The sequence below is a fragment of the Sprattus sprattus genome (assembly GCF_963457725.1).
Source record: "Sprattus sprattus genome assembly, chromosome: 15".
Lineage (NCBI taxonomy): Eukaryota > Metazoa > Chordata > Actinopteri > Clupeiformes > Clupeidae > Sprattus > Sprattus sprattus.
In genome coordinates, this window is record NC_137913.1 from 23,373,824 (window position 1) to 23,391,133 (window position 17,310).

Sequence of the window (17,310 nt, forward strand, 5' to 3'; positions counted from 1 at the left end):
CTTATGTTTTATCAATGGACATGATGTAGATCAATGGAATCTAAAACTCTGTTAAATCAATGCATATCAGCAACATGATTGCCCAACACGTGTTTTTCGACAAACCCTGACTATTACGCAGCTACTTCTCTGTAGGAAGATCCATCAGACGCAGGGACGCAGTTTCGCTCGTTGTGCGCATGCGTCCCAATTTTATTCTGAGCACCTCTCCCTCCCAGTAATATTCTCCCGGCTTTCAACAAGGCGGAACAGATGAGATAAATTCAAATATAAACAGTCTTGTACATACATATTATATGCATATATTCCATTAGTAAAGTATGGCGGCCAGTTTCGGCAGAATTACCGTCGGTATTTACGTGGAAATTAAAAGGAGTGATGGTAAGTTTAACTCTAACAAGTCATTTTCCGACTTGGCTTTGCTAGCTAGCTTATTTGCTAATAGAGCTAGCTAACAGCCATTAGCCGAGTGGTCAGATGTTGCCCTGCCTTTTCGTCGATTTCTGTTCGGCTAATTTGCTAGCCTACCTATCCTACCGGATTTAGCCTGCTGTGCATTATCTTTGTTGTAGTAACAGTCTGGTTACAGCGACCGTCGCCCCCCAAACACAACCCCATTTGCTGGGTCGCAGTGCCATGCTAGCTCCTTACAGTAACGTAATTTACCTGTTCTTAGTTCACGTTAGCTAAATATATTTAGCTGGATGGCTGTTTTGTTCAGCTTGAGAAGTTAGCTAGTTTAGCTTTGCTAGTCAATTACCAAGCTAACCCTATCAAATTCGTGTTCGGTAACATTATTTCAGTACACCCATCGATAAATACAATAGCTGGTTATCTGGCGTTGCCGCAGTTTGCAAGCCAGACCAAACGGTCTGTATTGGTAATGGCACAAGACTAGAACAGTTGACGTTATTATTAACGTTACCAGCTAGCTATGTTGTTGTAAATAGCATCCCTGAAGATGTAAGACAGAAAGTTACAAGATGTAAGACAGAAGAGTGGGTTAAACATATTGTAATTCATCTTTAGATAGAAACTGCTGGTACATTTTGTTGTGTTCTTTCTCGCTAGTTTTATTTGACTTAACACTGGAGCTGTTAGGCTTGCTTAGAGAATCCCTTGATTGATGAACACTTCATTCATAACGTTACATTTATTTTAGCAAACGGTAACTACTGACTACATAGGTAACATAACTTTAGCATTGCCTTCAAGTTTCTGGGTAACTTACCCCTCAAACGCTTACTGACGGAGTAACTTATCATATGTAAGGGAAGTTGTATTTAGCTAGCAAGTGCAGCTTTGGTTTTGAGTCGATCTTAAAGTTCAAAGGACGTCATATTCTACATTATTTTGTGGCATGACTTCATATGTTTGGCTTTTTTTTGTTGCATAACTTATTCATAAGCTATTCCAACGTCATAAAATGTTGGGTTGCCTTATATTTCTTCCAGAGAATCCCATGTCAAACAAGTTGGCTAGCTAGGTATCCTATCCTAGAACATTATCAAGCTGCCCAGGATGTGGCGCGACCCCTCTTTTCGAACGTCTACCGGGGAGGGTTGGCAAATGTTAGGTAGATAATGTGTTCTCCATGGTGAAGAAAACTTTCAATCGTGACAAGTAAACTAACATTACTTTTAACAATAGTTAGCCCTTTTGTCATGTAGCTTGGACAGTATACAGTTAAGTTTAGCCATGTAGTAGCCTATATAGTGTTATTAGTTCCCACTGTAGGATTTTTGGTGTTTTGGGGAAGTTGTAGTGGCATGCATGCGCATATTAGGTGATGTCACAAATTTCGGACATGGTTGAATCCGTCAGAAGAGAAAAGCATTTGTTAAGTAATTATTTATTACATTGTTCCGGCTTGGTCATCAAGTGTTTTATTTCCATTACAGTGGCCTTGTAAGAAAAAAAGAACAGATATGTCCAGTTAAAGAAGTGGTCAGAAACCGACAGGGTCAATCCGTCTGGTGTTGCAATCAGAGCGGAAGGCGCTGTGGTTGAGCAAACAATAGGCTCGAAATTGGACTGGGAGACTTCTGAGTTTTACGCTAAATGTTAGATGTCAGCAGCTCAAGTTAAAGTATTATTGGGAAAATGTTTATTGCCATACAGTTTAGTTTTTGGCAAGCACACGTGCGGGAATATGCCAGATTCGATTCCAGAACTATGGAAGCAATCAAAATATTACTGACAGTCTCCCAATGAATACGATTTATCCAGATTACTTGAACTGTATGGTGAACTGTATAATTCAAAGGTAAAGGCTGAAGAACTTCACGAGGGTACTGACTTGTTGTGAAGTAGCCTCATCCAATTACATTAGGTGTAACAATTGATGAAATGACAAATCCCCAATAGATTAAAGTCACTGTAGACATTTTTCTGAAACGGGTGGGAGGTATGTCCAAGTAGTCAAAGATGGTTCCAGATCATATAATGTCCTGCAGAGCTTCTACTAGACCCATTTTCCATGGTTTCCTTTATTCATTGTCACATGCTTCTGATTTTGAATAGTGAGAAACACGTCTGTGGTTTCTCTGTCTGTGACTCAATTAATAGTCTGTGGAAAGGCAGTAGTAAATGCAGTTTTTCCATCTGATATTTGTTCTTTGCAAGCTGGGGTAATGCTGAGGGATTATGTTGCTGATGTGGGTTTAGACACAGAACCCTGCTGAGAGTTGCTCAAGGAATCATCAGGCTCATGAATAATGGACATTGTTGTTTTCCATGATTATGCATGAGTGGGAATATATAGTAGTGTGGAGAACAGAGAAAAGGAAAGCAGAAATGCCTGGAAATAAAGTAAAACACTGGTATCTTGTATGCATAGATAGTGCTGTGAGGAATCAGTAATCATATGGCGGGTGGAATGGTTAGCTCAGCTCAGATCAGCTGTTGGACTACAGTATTTTAAAGCAAGTCACAACAAGAGAGCAGACATGAACTCAACATGGGTCTGTGCTGAGCGTACAGCACTTAAGGGAATCTTTGGGCCAGAGGCGGGAAGCTCAGTGCGTGGGAAACATGGAAGTGCAAACGCTTCCAGAGGGGGGAAACATGCACGCGGCTCTGCAACCCTGTCAAATTTTCATGAGCACTTCTGTCTCGGTGGATTCTGAGGTGAACTTTTCTGTATTTTTGAATGTATTGCCTTCTCTTGCTCTTCATCCTCCTCAGGACGAATACACCAAGCGATGGTGACCTCCCTGAACGAGGAGAACGACAGTGTCACCGTAGAGTGGATAGAGAACGGAGACACCAAAGGGAAAGAGGTACGTCAGCGCAGCCGTGTTGCGTCTTGAACGTCGTGAATAATGCAACGTGCGACTCACGGGGCAAACACGTGGCTGCTCTGCTGCCATGCTAGATGATCGTGACGGGGGTTGTTCTTTGCATTAAGGTGGTTTAAACACTGTGTGTGTGTGTGTGTGTGTGTGTGTGTGTGTGTGTGTCTGTGTGTGTGTGATGTGTCAAGCATGGTATAACAACTGCTCTATTCCTTTTCAATTCCAAAGATGATGTGAAACTCAGTTCTGCTGTAGAGAGTACATTACAGACAGCATCGGCTTAGGTGACATGAATGGCAATGCTTGCATGTTTGTCAATTTAAAAAGAGCATATATTATGGAATGAAACTAAGAAACATGAACTGAAAGAAATATGTTTTTGATGTTGAGAAAATATCTCACATCTCACAAAGTCTTTTTTTCCCCTTTCAACCAAAAGGTGATTACGCTGCCACCCCCACTCCCGGGACTAGCAGTTTAACTTAAAGCACATTCTGTCTCTCAGATTGACCTGGAGAGCATCTTCAGTCTCAACCCAGACGTGGCCCCAGAGGAGGAAGTCATCCTGAGCCCAGTGACCCCTCCACCCCCCACACCCAGTGCCACTAAAGTCAACAAGATACCAAAGGTAGGCGCTCTGTCTATGACATTATTAGGTGTCTGTAGAGAACTCTGTTCACTGTGAGTCATAAGCAATAGTCTGGCTACAGTGTTACATTAGATTGTTGAAAAAGGGACCGTTAAGGATTTTATCAGCCAGTTTGATCAGGAACAGATAGGATTACCTCCTTCTTCTGGATAAAGGGCAAACCGTGCAGATTTGGGCACAGAATACCCTCAGTGAAAGACTTTTTTTCCCGGTGGTGGGGGGGATAATAGAATTAGGTCACCGTTTGCGGGCTGAGAATTTATAGGCCTTTGGAGGAGTTTACATAAGAAGTGTCCTTGCAGTAATGATTGTTTCAGACTTTAGATCAAGTATGTTTTTTTTGTAAGATGGTTTGTCCAGTTTTTCAGTGTCTCTGGGCTGATTTCTCTGTGTTGGTCCATCCTGTGTAGAACCGGCGAACCATTGCACCTACAAGAAATGAGGTTCCGTCCAGAGACAATAGAGGTGAGCCAATCCCTCCCTTTGTTTTCAAGAATATGCACAGCAATCCCAGATCATTGGCTGACTGTATTGGCTTTTTGGTGTTTTTGTTCCTCCCGATTGTCACTCCATGTCTATGTTCTAAGACCTGAACAGCAAAACTTCCTATGAACATGTCTCCACTGTGCACTTAGCCACGTGACTGTTTGTGTTGTGTTTGAAGTTGTCTCCACCCGGGCCCGACCTGCCCAGCAGCAGTACCAGCAGCCGCCCGAGCCAGCCCCGCCTCCCCCGGCCTCACAGCCAGCCCAACCCACCCAGAACCAGACCGCCCAGCAGCTTGCGAACGGTGAGCCCCACTGAGTCCCAGCCTTACAAAGAGCAGCCTGCTAGTGGAGTTGCTAGTGAAATCCGTGCAGTCAGGAGGAAGCAGCTTTCTTCCATGTGCTCGTTTCCTAGTTGCATAACAGTTCTTAAGGTGGATTGGCGCACTTGGTCCGTTTGGTTGCCTTCCTCACGTTTACAATCTCCTGTGAAGTTGTGCTGTGCTATTCTGACTTAGTCTTGACCTGGCATGCTCCGTGATGGAATTAGATGAGATTAATCTGTCTGCTCTGACTAGTTTCTGGTAAATGCTAGGCTAAGCCCTTGTTCTGCAGGCTAACCTCTTAAAAGATTCTCCTTGACCATTGTGGGTAGTGCAGCAGCGTGGTTTGGCTGCATTGGCAAATAATCTACAAACTGCACGTTACTGCCTTTCTATCTGTACACTGAATTCAAACTTGGGTCAGTTATTTTGTCTGATTTGATGGTTGGCCTCCTTGTCTTTGCATACTTTATTAGTCAGTAAGTTTACATGATGGTATCAATTCGAATCTAGCTTTATTTGGACAATGCTAATTTTTGGGGCAACTGCTATTATCCTAATATATATGGCAGTGAATAAATCGAATCATTGGGCGAAAGCATGTCATATCCCGGTACGATAAGTGGCGCTGTTTTCATTACAACTAGTGGTGATACAGGGATTTCCGCTTGACCTCTTCACCACTGTATTGCACTGTCTATTTGTTGTGCTTCATAGCGTCATCATAGATTAAAAAGCAAGCCAAACTCCTTTCCAAGAGCCAGGAAAATGAGCCTTATTGACTTCCTATCAAGCTGACAACATTGAGATAGAGTGAAACTGCAAATAAAAACAGAAAGTAGAAAAAGTGCTGTTTTACTATGTGAATGATGCCTAGTTTGTATACGGTCCAAACTGCCTTTGGTTGTCGATCTCTGTGGGCGTCAAAATAAAAGTGCCATTCACCGTTGACACTCATATCAAATACATTTAAATTACGTGAACATACAAACAATTCAAGTTAGAGTTACCATCACATAAAACATATTATGGGCAGAACAACCACTACCAACAACAACGTCTCTTTTGACTTCCGGGTCACAACCTGGTTGGGAGGGAGGGGGGATCTCAAGCTTGCACAAAGACACAGAGTCCAGTTCCTAGTCCAATTCACCCTTAACAAGCGGGCGATGTCCGAATTATTAACCGACTCGGACCGAGTTATCTCGGGGTGTCGATCGGATTGTAGTCGGACCACAATTATTCGAAGAAAGATATTTACAAGAAAGGGATAATTCTATTTCAGTCCAAATAGGGCAGTAATTCGAATCCATGTAACCACGCCAACTGTTGCGTTTAGGTTTGTCAGGGCTCGCCTTCTGTCACAGGCTTTAGGCTGAATTGACAGGAGAGCTTATCTGTCTGTAGGAAAATAGCACAAAGAATAAAGCCCTTTTTTAGGGGAGAAAGGGAGGGAAGGAGAGACAGAATACGAAGGACAAGCAATAAAAAGAACAATTTTCTGTCTCCATCGTGTTCCAGCTGCCTCTGGAATCTTCCTGTCCCTCAGCTGTCAGAGCCACTGGCTGCTGGCCCCGGCAAACTGCAGACAGGGAGGAAAAGAACATGGGGAAATGGAGGAAGAGAGAAAAGAAGGGGAAGGGAGGGAAACCGTGTGTGAGCTAGAAAAAGGCTCTTTTCAGAGGGTTTCACAGGTCCCCTTTGTTTTAGTGCAAGCCAAGGTCGCTGATTGTTTGGCTTCTTTTTTTTTTTCTTCTTCTCACGTTTCCCTTTCTTTTTATGTGCCCACTGTGCAGCGAGGAGGAAGTCGAACTGCGTGAAGGAAGTGGAGAAGCTGCAGGAGAAGAGGGAACGACGGCGGCTTCAGCAGCAGGAGCTGAGAGAGAAGCGAGCACAGGTCAGAATCCATTCCCCTCCCCCTTAAAGCTGGAGAAACGGACAGGCAGACATATGCAGGGCATTTATCTGAATATCCATGTTTCAAGACATATTTAAGACACACATTACCTCTCTCTCTCTCTCTCTTTCTCTCTCTCTCTGATCCTGCAGGAGGTTGACACTACTGTTCCAAACTTTGAGATTCTGCAGATGATTACAGAGTTCCGATCCAGCCTGGACTACAGGCCCTTAACCACTGCTGACCTGGTGAGTACAGATGCACCACTCAAAGCTGCAAAGGCTACTGAACTAAACTCAGTAGAGGTACAGGATGGTGTGTTTGAGATGCTTTAGAGATTGTAGTGCACATTGTTGGCAAGGCAGATAAGGAGGATGGTTATTGTAGAAATAATGTCATGTGGTCCAGGAATTTACATACCATTCATTTTTTTTCTTTGTCAGATTGAAGAGCATAAAATATGCGTATGTGTAAGGAAACGCCCTCTGAACAAAAAAGGTGGGTCCCATGCAGCTGTATTGTTTTTGATAGAAGTAGGCAAAGCTGTGTTCATCAATGTCCAGGTAACATTTGTCTGTGTGCATTTGGCTGGCTGGTTGGCCATCCATTTGCAAATGTAGTTATTTCTCCCTATTTAAAAACAATAAAGCCTTATATGGTCGGCCTTTTACGCAGACACGCAAGAGCCCTTTGCGTAGATGCAGACCCTCTCCGAGCACCTCTCAGTGGCTTGGGTGCACCTCCCAATTTTTTTTACTATCCTACAAGGTGACCCAAGCCTTATGGAGACCGCAGGGCTGTGATTGGTCGAACCCATAGCTGTTTACCTTGTGGGTAGTAGCGTACATTAGATATCTGGCTCAGACACCTCGCAAATCCCCTCAGAAGTATTTTTCAGTTACAATAACAGGGTTTTTACATTGCACAGTGTCTATTTCTCGGTAACTTAAAAAAAATCTAAGCAAAAGAAAGTCAAACAAAAAACATTTATGTACAGATACGACGGAGTTCGGTCCGCCATCTTTTTTTTTTATTATTATTGTTTTGCGACACCCACCAACCGAAGGAGAATTATAAAGGTTCACAAGTCCGTCAAAGCAGTTGCCTGGCAACGCAGTAACACAGTCGTAAAAGCATATCTGAACCTTAAGATGTGAGTTTCCACCCCTGGTGGTTAGAGGAACTGCACCCTAAAAGTTTGTTTTTTTAAGCTGTAAACTAAATTATATGACTGAAATGTGATAAAACACATCAATGCAAAATTAACATTTTAAAAAATATCTGCATTTTATGGGTTGAAAATGGCTCAACATGCCATCCATTGTTTAAAATCATCCTGAACCTTGCTAGTTCGACATTGACATAAAGACGACCGTTTGGGACTAGAAAATGCTATGTTATGAACTGGAAAAATCGAAACTGGGCATCAAGGCTTGCAGTGTAAACGCAACCTTATCCTTTTTCAAAGGCAATACTAAGAACTCGTACAGGTATTACGTGATCCTGCTTAATAAATAATACAAATCATAAAAAACGCCTTTTAAGCCATTATAAGCAAGGACTGGCATATAACCTAATGTTGGTGATCCACTGTTGACATTGTCGGACCTTTCTTTGAAGATCACATGGCTTGTTCATAGTTTTCAGTTGTCATGCCCGTTGAAGATGAAGGGAAATTACTTCTTGAAATTCAATTATGCTACACATTTAGTTTTTTTGCTAACTGAAAAGTAATGATGTTGAAAATTTTGCAATTTCCCATTATTTAGTTGTAATTGAGTACAGGAGCCCTGGTATGGCCACTCTGAAGTGAATTATATTATTATTCATATGAAACCATAACTGATCTTTGACCCTCGAATATCTTGACATTTCTGCATCAAAATCTCCCCCTTCCTTTTAGAGCTCACCGTGAGGGACCTCGATGTGCTCACCATTCCCAGCAAAGATGTGGTCATGGTCCACGAACCCAAGCAGAAAGTGGATTTGACTCGATACCTGGAGAATCAAACGTTTCGTTTTGACTTTGCCTTTGATGAAACTTCAACAAATGAAATGGTTTATAGGTATTTTACTTTCTGTTTTAGGTCAACTATCCTTGCTGTGTCTCCTTTTTCTTATACATGCAATTTACATTGTGGTTCCCAAACCCACTATCAACGGAAGTGGCTCAAACGTGTTAGAAATTCAGAATTCACATAAGACACAATGACTTTTAAGCCTTTAACCTTGGAGAAAACTATGAGGCATAACTGTGGTTGAGGCTGTTGTGTTCTTTCACTAAATGCCTAAGCACACAAGAATTTCATTCATCATCACAGTATTCCCATTTGCTTGTCATGTGCTGCCACACCCTTTGGACAAACGAGACAAAATACACATCATGACACCCGCCCACTGATGTTTGTGGAAGTCTCTTTAACAAAGTCACGTGTGATCCCTAACAGTTACACAACAACACTGAAACCTGTCACAGGCTGTGATTCATAACACAAAAACTTTGAGCTTTCTGCAGGAATTTAAAACATAGACTGTTCTCTTGAAACAAAAAGTCCTGTTAACTGTCATCATGGGAAACTTCATATATCTTTTGGCCAAAAGTATGGTAATAGTATACTTGGATGATTCATTAGGCAGCGCCCGTCATCCGAAAGTAATTTACAATGTAGTTAACATTTAATGATTCGGTATGTGTGCTCTGTTGGAATCCACTTTGTAACCTTATTTTTTTCGTCACCTTTTGCTACCACTTGAGCAATAGGAACTGGTAGAACAAGCATTGATGTGAACACAGGGTGAAATACGTCAGCTACCTTTTTGGATACAAACAATTTCAATGATGTGTTTTCTCTCTCTCTCAGGTTTACAGCCAGACCTCTAGTGGAGACCATATTTGAACGGGGTATGGCAACTTGTTTTGCGTATGGTCAGACGGGAAGTGGGAAGACACATGTAAGTCTATGAAATATATCATTGACGTTGAAAATGTTTTTAATCCAGAAAGATTAGTGTTGATATACCCATCAATACCTATCAAATCTTATTCATATTTATGATTATCCTCTAATTACACTTTCTGCACATTCCTTTTTTAAGACCATGGGAGGAGACTTTTCTGGAAAGAACCAGGATTGCGCGAAGGGAGTCTACGCATTAGCAGGTAACTTATTGCAGGATATCCATTTTGATTTCTTTGCCATGACACTGACCCGGTCACTCTCAGTTTGATGTCTGTGTTGTGTGCAGCACGCGACGTATTTCTAATGCTGAAGAAACCCAACTACAAGAAGCTGGATCTTCAAGTACACGCAACCTTCTTCGAAATCTACAGTGGAAAGGCAAGTGTTTGTTTTGTGTTGTTTGTACATCCTATGATCTTCAAACATTCTACCTGTTTGTTGTGAAGTAAGGGCGTGTAGTTATAACAGTTCATAACTGCACTCTGTAAACTTTTTTCTGCACTGCCACATGCCCTGAACATGGAAGAGTCATAAAGGGCCATAGCTCACCTGAGTGTGTGATGGTGTTTGCACTCCAGGTGTTTGACCTGTTGAACCATAAGGCGAAGCTCCGCGTGCTGGAGGACGGCAAGCAGCAGGTGCAGGTGGTGGGGCTGCAGGAGCGTGATGTGCGCTGCACAGAGGACGTCCTCAAGCTCATTGAGGTCGGGAACAGCTGCAGGTGGGCAAATTCACCAGTTCGTCTGCGGAACGGGTCACCTGGTTCTCCCCATGATCATCTTTTTTAGTTTTAGTTTAAAAGTTTTTGTTCAAAAGTCTTGATTAACATATTATTCTTTGTCAACAATATCATTACCATGAGGTACATGAGGTCCATTCTACACTTGTTAGATGGAAATGGCACAGCAAAATGTGCAACCTCTATATTTTCTTCTCTATGTTCTACCAGGTACAGTCATATGCAAAAGTTTAGGCACCCCTCTGAGGCTGCATGAGGATAATTTACTCTGTCTTCACCAAAAAAGATCACAGTGGTATAATATTCATTTTCTAGTTATCACTGTGTGCTTGGGTGTTTTCCAGACAAAGATATTTAGTGTAGCAGTATTTAGTTGTGTGAAATTAAATCAAATGTGAAAAAAAGCTGTGCAAAAGTTTGGGCACCCTTATAATTTTGTTGATTTGAATACCTGTACCTACTCAATGCTGATAAACTGCAACACAGAATTAGTCTGATTAGCTTGTTAAGCCTTCAATTCCATAGAAAGGTGCATCCAACCGTTAGAAAAGGTATTTAAGGTAGCCAATTGCAAGTTGTGCTTCTCTTTGATTCTCCTCTGAACAGTGGCAACATGGGGGCATCAAAACAGCTATCAAATGATCTGAAAACTAAGATTGTTCAGCAGTTTTTTAGGGGAAGGCTACAAAAAGTTATCCTGGAGGTTTCAGCTATCAGTTTCCACTGTGATGAATTTTATTATGAAATGGAAGGCAACAGGCACAGTTCTTGCTAAGGCCAGACGTGGCAGGCCAAGAAAAATAACAGAGGCAAAGGCGTATAATGGTCAGAATGGTCAAGGACAACCCTCAGACCACCTCCAAAGACCTGCAAGGCCACAAACAGGCTCGCTTGAGGTTTGCCAAACTGCATTTGAACAAGCCAGGCTCATTTTGGAACAAAGTGCTGTGGAATGATGAGACAAAGATAGAGATATTTGGTCACAACAAGAGGCGTTACGCATGGAGGTAAATGAATACAGCATTCCTAGAAAAACACTTGCTGCCCACAGTAAAATTTGGTGTAGGGTCCATCATGCTGTGGCACTGTGTGGCTAGTAAAGGAACTGGAAATCTAGTTAAAGTTGATGGTCGCATGGATTCAACTCAGTACCAGCAAATTCTTGACAATAATGTTCAAGAATCTGTAACAAAGCTGAAGTTATGGCGAAGTTGGTTGTTCCAGCTGGACAATAACCCGAAATATTGCTCCGAATCCACTAAGCCATTTATGCAGAGGAACAACTACAATGTTCTGGAATGGCCATCCCAGTCCCCAGGCTTGAATACAATTGAAAATCTATGGGATGACTTGAAGCGGGCTGTCCACGCTAGGCACCCATCAAACCTTACGGAGCACGAGCTGTATTGTAAGGAAGAATGGTTCAAAATACCTTCATCCAGAATCCAGACACTCATCAGAGGCTATAAGAAGCGTCTAGAGGCTGTTATTTTTGCAAAAGGAGGCTCTAGTAAATATTAATGTGATTTTTCTGATGGGGTGCCCAAATGTATGCACCTGTCTAATTCTGGCTTATTTTCTGTTTATCTTATTAACCTTATTGCACTTCTAAAATATCACTGTGTCCATGTAGTATTATATATATGACAAAGAATTTCCTGATCAAAAAGCCCAACAATTTATAAATGAAAGTAATGAAGATTTCAGGGGTGCCCAAACTTTTGCATACGACTGTATTTGAGTGTAGGTATTTTTACTTGCATGACAAGATTATGTCGCTGTGTTCTTCATGTGTGCTTACTTTTCTCTGTATTCCTACTTCAGGACATCTGGCCAGACATCTGCCAATGCTCACTCGTCCCGCAGTCATGCGGTCTTCCAGATCATTTTGCGCCGGAAAGGCAAGATGCATGGCAAGTTCTCCCTCATCGACCTGGCCGGCAATGAGCGTGGTGCTGACACCTCGAGCGCCGACCGCCAGACACGCTTGGAGGGAGCTGAGATCAACAAGAGCCTGCTTGCACTGAAGGTAGCAGGGCAGAATCACTGCTTTACATAGTCTGTGCCTGTTTCATACTTTGAGTTTTCTTTATCGCTTACAAATTAAGAGGATTATTTACAATAAGAGAGGTTTTATGGTGTTCTGATTGGTCCAGCTGTGTCTTTAGCCATGCTGATGAAGAAAGACGCTCTATATATTTAGTCCAAAAAAGGTGAATAGTGTTAGTTACCCTCCACTGTTTCACCTCAAAAACCTTTTTTATTTGTTGTTCCCCTTTCTTCTAAAGGGAACCTGCCATACTTACCTTTATCCTCCTCTACAACATCACCCAGTCCCTTTTCTCACGGTCTACTGTCATGTTTCCCTTGAAACAGGAATGTATAAGGGCCCTTGGACGTAACAAACCGCACACGCCTTTCAGAGCCAGCAAACTCACTCAGGTGCTCCGAGACTCATTCATCGGAGAGAACTCCCGGACATGCATGGTGAGCTACTTTTCTTTTTATTTAATTCTTTCAATCTTAGATTTCTTTAAGACCTTCTTTCACTTGTTTTCACTGACATCACTGTCTTTTTCTCTTCACCCTCTGCCAGATAGCATCGAAAATATGTGCTTTGTCCTGCCTGAAAGGGATGGCTTGTTTTGTGTCTCAATGATTTTTCTTTCCCTCTCTTTCTTTCTTTCTCTCTCTCTCTCTCTTGCTCTCTCCAGATTGCAACCATCTCTCCTGGTATGACCTCCTGTGAAAACACCCTGAATACACTACGCTATGCCAACAGGTGAGAACCAACAGTGGAACCTTAGGGCAAATTCAATGAGCTTTTGTCTCTGAAGGGGAACAAGCCTGCACTGTGTACTTCAGATGTTCCTTCAGCGTCACTCAGCTCCGGCTGCAGTCGGAATTGCCATGGTTACTTGGTTCATGCAGTCGACTATTGGATTGAAGTGAGCAGCAGTGAAGTGGGCACCTTTCTCTTTACTGAGCAGGATTTGGAGAGGTCGAGCGTTGGAAATGGGGGTGGGAAACATCTTTATTTTCTTCTGTAAATACAGCGTCTTGTGTCCTGATCCTCTCGTCTCCTCTCTGTGTGTCTCCCTGTCCTGTCTTGTCCTGTCTGGCTGTCTGTCCGTCCTCAGAGTCAAGGAGTTTGGGATTTGTCCCTCAGACATCCCCTTCTCCCAGGGCGGAGGAAATCACTCTGAGCTCTCTCCCACCCATGAGTATGACAGCGTTCCTATTTCTCTCCCCGCCACTCATCTCAACCACACAAGCTTCTCTCCCCTCTCCACTCTTTTCTTTGTCTTAACATGCTCTACGCTTTGTGGTTGTGCATTATGCATGTAAGGGCACCAGCATGCAAGCAATGCACAATTTGCCATAAGGATTATGTAGCACAGGAGCATCATGAATAACATTCTCCATCCATATCGAAGTTGGGCCCATGTTGTCATTGGTTTATTTTTGGCTGTTGTGCTTGTGGCAGGAAAGCACCTTTTATTTTAGAGCTTTGTTGTATTTTTTTCTTGTTTTTTTAATCATCATGGCTGTGTATCATTTTGCCTCCTAACCCTGACATGTGATGCATCATCAAATAATGTATTTCTCTTGTCGTCTGTTGGTAGATGTTGGTTTTAGTTATAGGACACTCGCATGATGACACCATAAGCAGCCACCTGAGGTCTTAGTTTCATTTCTGCAAAAACCAGAGGAGCCCCTGAACATATTATCACATTCTTGATAAGATAAAAGGGAAACCGGGATTTTTCAACCTGGGCCTTATTTTTAGGGTTTTAAGTTTCAGGCACTCGGTAGGGAGCTACGTCAAGACCGGAAAACCAGTCATTTTCTACAGTTAGTGAGATAAACGGACGGAGGTATCTCTGCAGGGATCCTTTCCATGCTGTCAGACCCTTACAATAACATCTACGAGCCTGCTAGCAACAAAGCGGTTTCCTGGTTTACTTTGCAGACGTGCTGGTTTGCCTCATAGGATTCCATTGTACAGCCATTATGGTTGCCGGTTTTAGCATTCTAACTCAATACTGGACACATTTCTATAATTAATTGTCCTTAGTAAAAGTTTGACAATAGGGTCCAGGTTGAAAAATCCAGAAATTGAACTTGAAAGGTTTGTTGAGAAGGCTTCATAGGCTGCATATCAAGTGTCCTGTAAAGCCACTTCTTGAATTCGGCTGTGCTTTTAAGTACTTCCATTATCAAAGTTTAAATACTACCATTAGAGTTCGGAAACAGAACTCGGGTGTTTGGCTGTGCATGGGGGCATCACCCTGTACACCTATGACTTCCTGTGAATTGTTGTGAAGTTGAGCCCAGTCTAAAACGTTTCTTGTCTCCCGTGGTGGCAGGGTGAAGGAGTTGACTGTGGACCCCAGCGCTGTGGTGGAGAGTAGCAGCCGGCCCAACATCCACGCCATCAGCCAGCTGGACCTGATGGACGAGGAGTGGGACATCAGCAACTCCCCACAGAGGGACGACCTCAAGCTTCTGTGTGAGCGCAATGTAAGAGTGAAAGGGCACCACAGCCAGAGTTTCTTTTTCCCAGCTGTCACTTAGGGAGGGAGGGGAGAAATGCTGGTTACAGTTACATTTCATGTTCTGAACCTTACCAAGGGTAGTTTTGTTCTTTGTCAGCAGAGTTTGTTGAATGCAGGTAACCTAAACACAGAATTGCACAAATAGCAATAACTCAGGTAGACACTGTTATTTGCTGTAGGGATTTATTATGGTTACGGTTTTTCTTTTAATGTTATTTGGTCATCCATTTATTTGAAATTGCCATTTACTTCCATTCTTGTGGACCTCCTCAGTAACTAATTGTGCATATTGTCTGGTATTTCAGGAGGAGGAAGTGTCCCCTCAGCTGTTCACCTTCCATGAGGCCGTGTCACAGCTGGTGGAGATGGAGGAGCAGGTGCTGGAGGACCATAGGGCTGTCTTCCAGGTGAGGAATCCTCCTATTTTAATCGTCATTTTCAAATACCTGTCCAACTTTATATTCCTGCCATGAAACTAGCCATAAACACTGACGTGGCCTTACGCCAAATCTACCAACCTGTAGGTGGTCATATTTCAGAGCTTCAATTAGTTCAACTTATTGGAGTCCTCCGAGTTCAGGACTCATTTTTGTAATCATTGGGCAGAGATTCTGTATCATGTAATTGATGTCCGGCATCCAAGAAAGGGATGTAGTATGTCTTACTTGTATGTGGTTTAATTTTTGAGTAGAGGAGTGAATAGATAAGTCGATTTAATTTTTGAGCAGGAGTCGATCCGGTGGCTTGAGGAGGAGAAGGTTCTCATGGACATGACCGAAGAGGTGGATTATGATGTGGATGCCTACTCCTCCCAGCTAGAGCAGATTCTGGACACGCGGATTGATATCTTAGTCGAACTTAGAGGTAATGCATTTTTTATTGAATTTTCAAATGAATTACAACTGCTTGGTTTTATGACAAGTTCTCTAAGGAGAGAGACATCTCAGTCTGATTCCACAAGCTATTTTTGGGTAGTCGTATCCTATTTAAAACAGCAGCTAATGTTATCCCTTTTTTGATTGACAGATAAAGTGAGGTCCTTCCGCTCAGCACTCCAAGAAGAAGAACAAGCCAGTAAGCAGATCAATCCCAAGAGACCGCGGGCTCTGTAGTCAGTGGGGAAGCTGCGGGTGTGTGTGCATTTTACTGCCATGCACCGGAGTATATCACTAGATCATTAGGGCAGAACATGCAGCGCTCAGTTTGTGATGAGGATCCGGATCCTTTCAGCGTCTTCGTAGTTTCTACTTTATTTTACCAATAGGCAGTCAGTGTTCATTTTCTACATTCATGTGACCTTTCTGAGGACTTGGTTGGGGAAGCGAAACGGACACGATTTACCATGCAATGTGAAAGACTTGGAAGTGCAGGTTTATGAAGGTCGTCGAAATTTTAATATTCTAGTTTTTTTATTTTATTTATTTCTTTTAAAATGTTCTTTTCACTTTTTCTTTGTATGGGTGTTAATTTGGTCCCGTGGATACCTCCCCCTTTGTTCATTTAGCTCCCTGAGAATACTGAAGTTGTTCTGATCAGATTTTTTTAGCAGGCTTTCATCATTGATAAGCATGTTCTACAAGCATCACACAGACTGTTTGCTTTCACTGTTTCTTTTGAGCTCCTGTGTTCTCTCACTACAGTATGTTTTTTTTCGTTGTACGTCCGGTGGGCAGGTTAGTAATGCTGCTTTCTGTTGAAGAGAACGAGTTGCAATTCAGATGCACTTTTTTCCTTGTTTTCCTGGTTAGTTTCCTTGTTCCTCCCCATCTCCCACAACTTGGTGTCTGTAGTGTTTGGGTTTTGTGCCATATCAAACCATGAGGTGGCTAACAAGTTCTCACCAAATTACTACTTCCTTACATGTAGTACTGATCATGAACTGCACACCACTAAACACTTTGTAAAAAAAAAAAAATACAGAACATGAGTAAAGTTAGGACAGAACTATTAATGACATTTTCAGCATTTGCACCAAATGTTTTGGTGGCTAAATAAAGACTGATTTGACATGAGGTGCGCTTTTGGGTTCTGTATGTTTCAGGCCATGTGTTTCCCATTACCACTAGTGGACTATGTGTGAATGAACATATTAATGGTTGGAAGGTTGAAATCACAGTGAATTGAATCAAATAGGTATTACAAATATCAAATTCATCACAATATTGGGTTCAAGTGAAAACACTAGAGTACCAAGTCCTAGTCAATTTCACAGTTGAGTATAGAAAAAAAGAGCTGTTAGCTCCTGGAAAAGTATAGCACTGTACCATCCAGTGTGTGTTAATGAACACGAAGGGGGGGGACAAACCTGATTATACATATTTTATATAGCTCCCGTTCTTACAGTACTAAGTAGATATAATTATCCCCTTGTCTTCTCTCTATAAGGCCAGGCGAGAATCAGT

General features: G+C 42.3%; 1 protein-coding gene across 2 annotated transcripts; it reads left to right on the forward strand.

The window, feature by feature from the left end:
* Nucleotides 1-242: 242 nt before the first annotated feature.
* On the forward strand, nt 243-16,874 carry LOC308376631 (kinesin-like protein KIF2A). 2 transcript variants are annotated; one of them, XM_080853035.1, is made up of 21 exons: nt 243-381; nt 3,187-3,281; nt 3,802-3,924; nt 4,356-4,410; nt 4,610-4,735; nt 6,550-6,650; nt 6,803-6,898; nt 7,094-7,148; nt 8,554-8,716; nt 9,512-9,602; nt 9,747-9,810; nt 9,897-9,988; nt 10,189-10,331; nt 12,174-12,378; nt 12,726-12,836; nt 13,064-13,131; nt 13,490-13,573; nt 14,720-14,873; nt 15,214-15,315; nt 15,637-15,772; nt 15,935-16,874. In XM_080853035.1, the coding sequence occupies exons 1-21, from the start codon at nt 321-323 to the stop codon at nt 16,018-16,020; spliced, it is 2,211 nt and encodes a 736-aa protein (XP_080709161.1). In that variant the 5' UTR covers nt 243-320; the 3' UTR covers nt 16,021-16,874. The 2 variants fall into 2 exon arrangements, with proteins under 2 accessions (XP_080709161.1, XP_080709162.1); XM_080853036.1 differs by lacking the exons at nt 15,637-15,772; nt 15,935-16,874 and having other exon boundaries at nt 14,720-14,862; nt 15,214-15,316.
* The last annotated feature ends 436 nt before the right edge of the window (nt 16,875-17,310 follow it).

Coding starts and splice junctions, on each gene's coding strand:
- LOC308376631 (XM_080853035.1), top strand. CDS start 321: ATGGCGGCCAGTTTCGGCAGAATTACCGTCGGTATTTACGTGGAAATT. Junction 9,811..9,896: donor GGGAGTCTACGCATTAGCAG/GTAACTTATTGC, acceptor TGTTGTGTGCAG/CACGCGACGTATTTCTAATG. Junction 10,332..12,173: donor GAGGTCGGGAACAGCTGCAG/GTGGGCAAATTC, acceptor TTCCTACTTCAG/GACATCTGGCCAGACATCTG.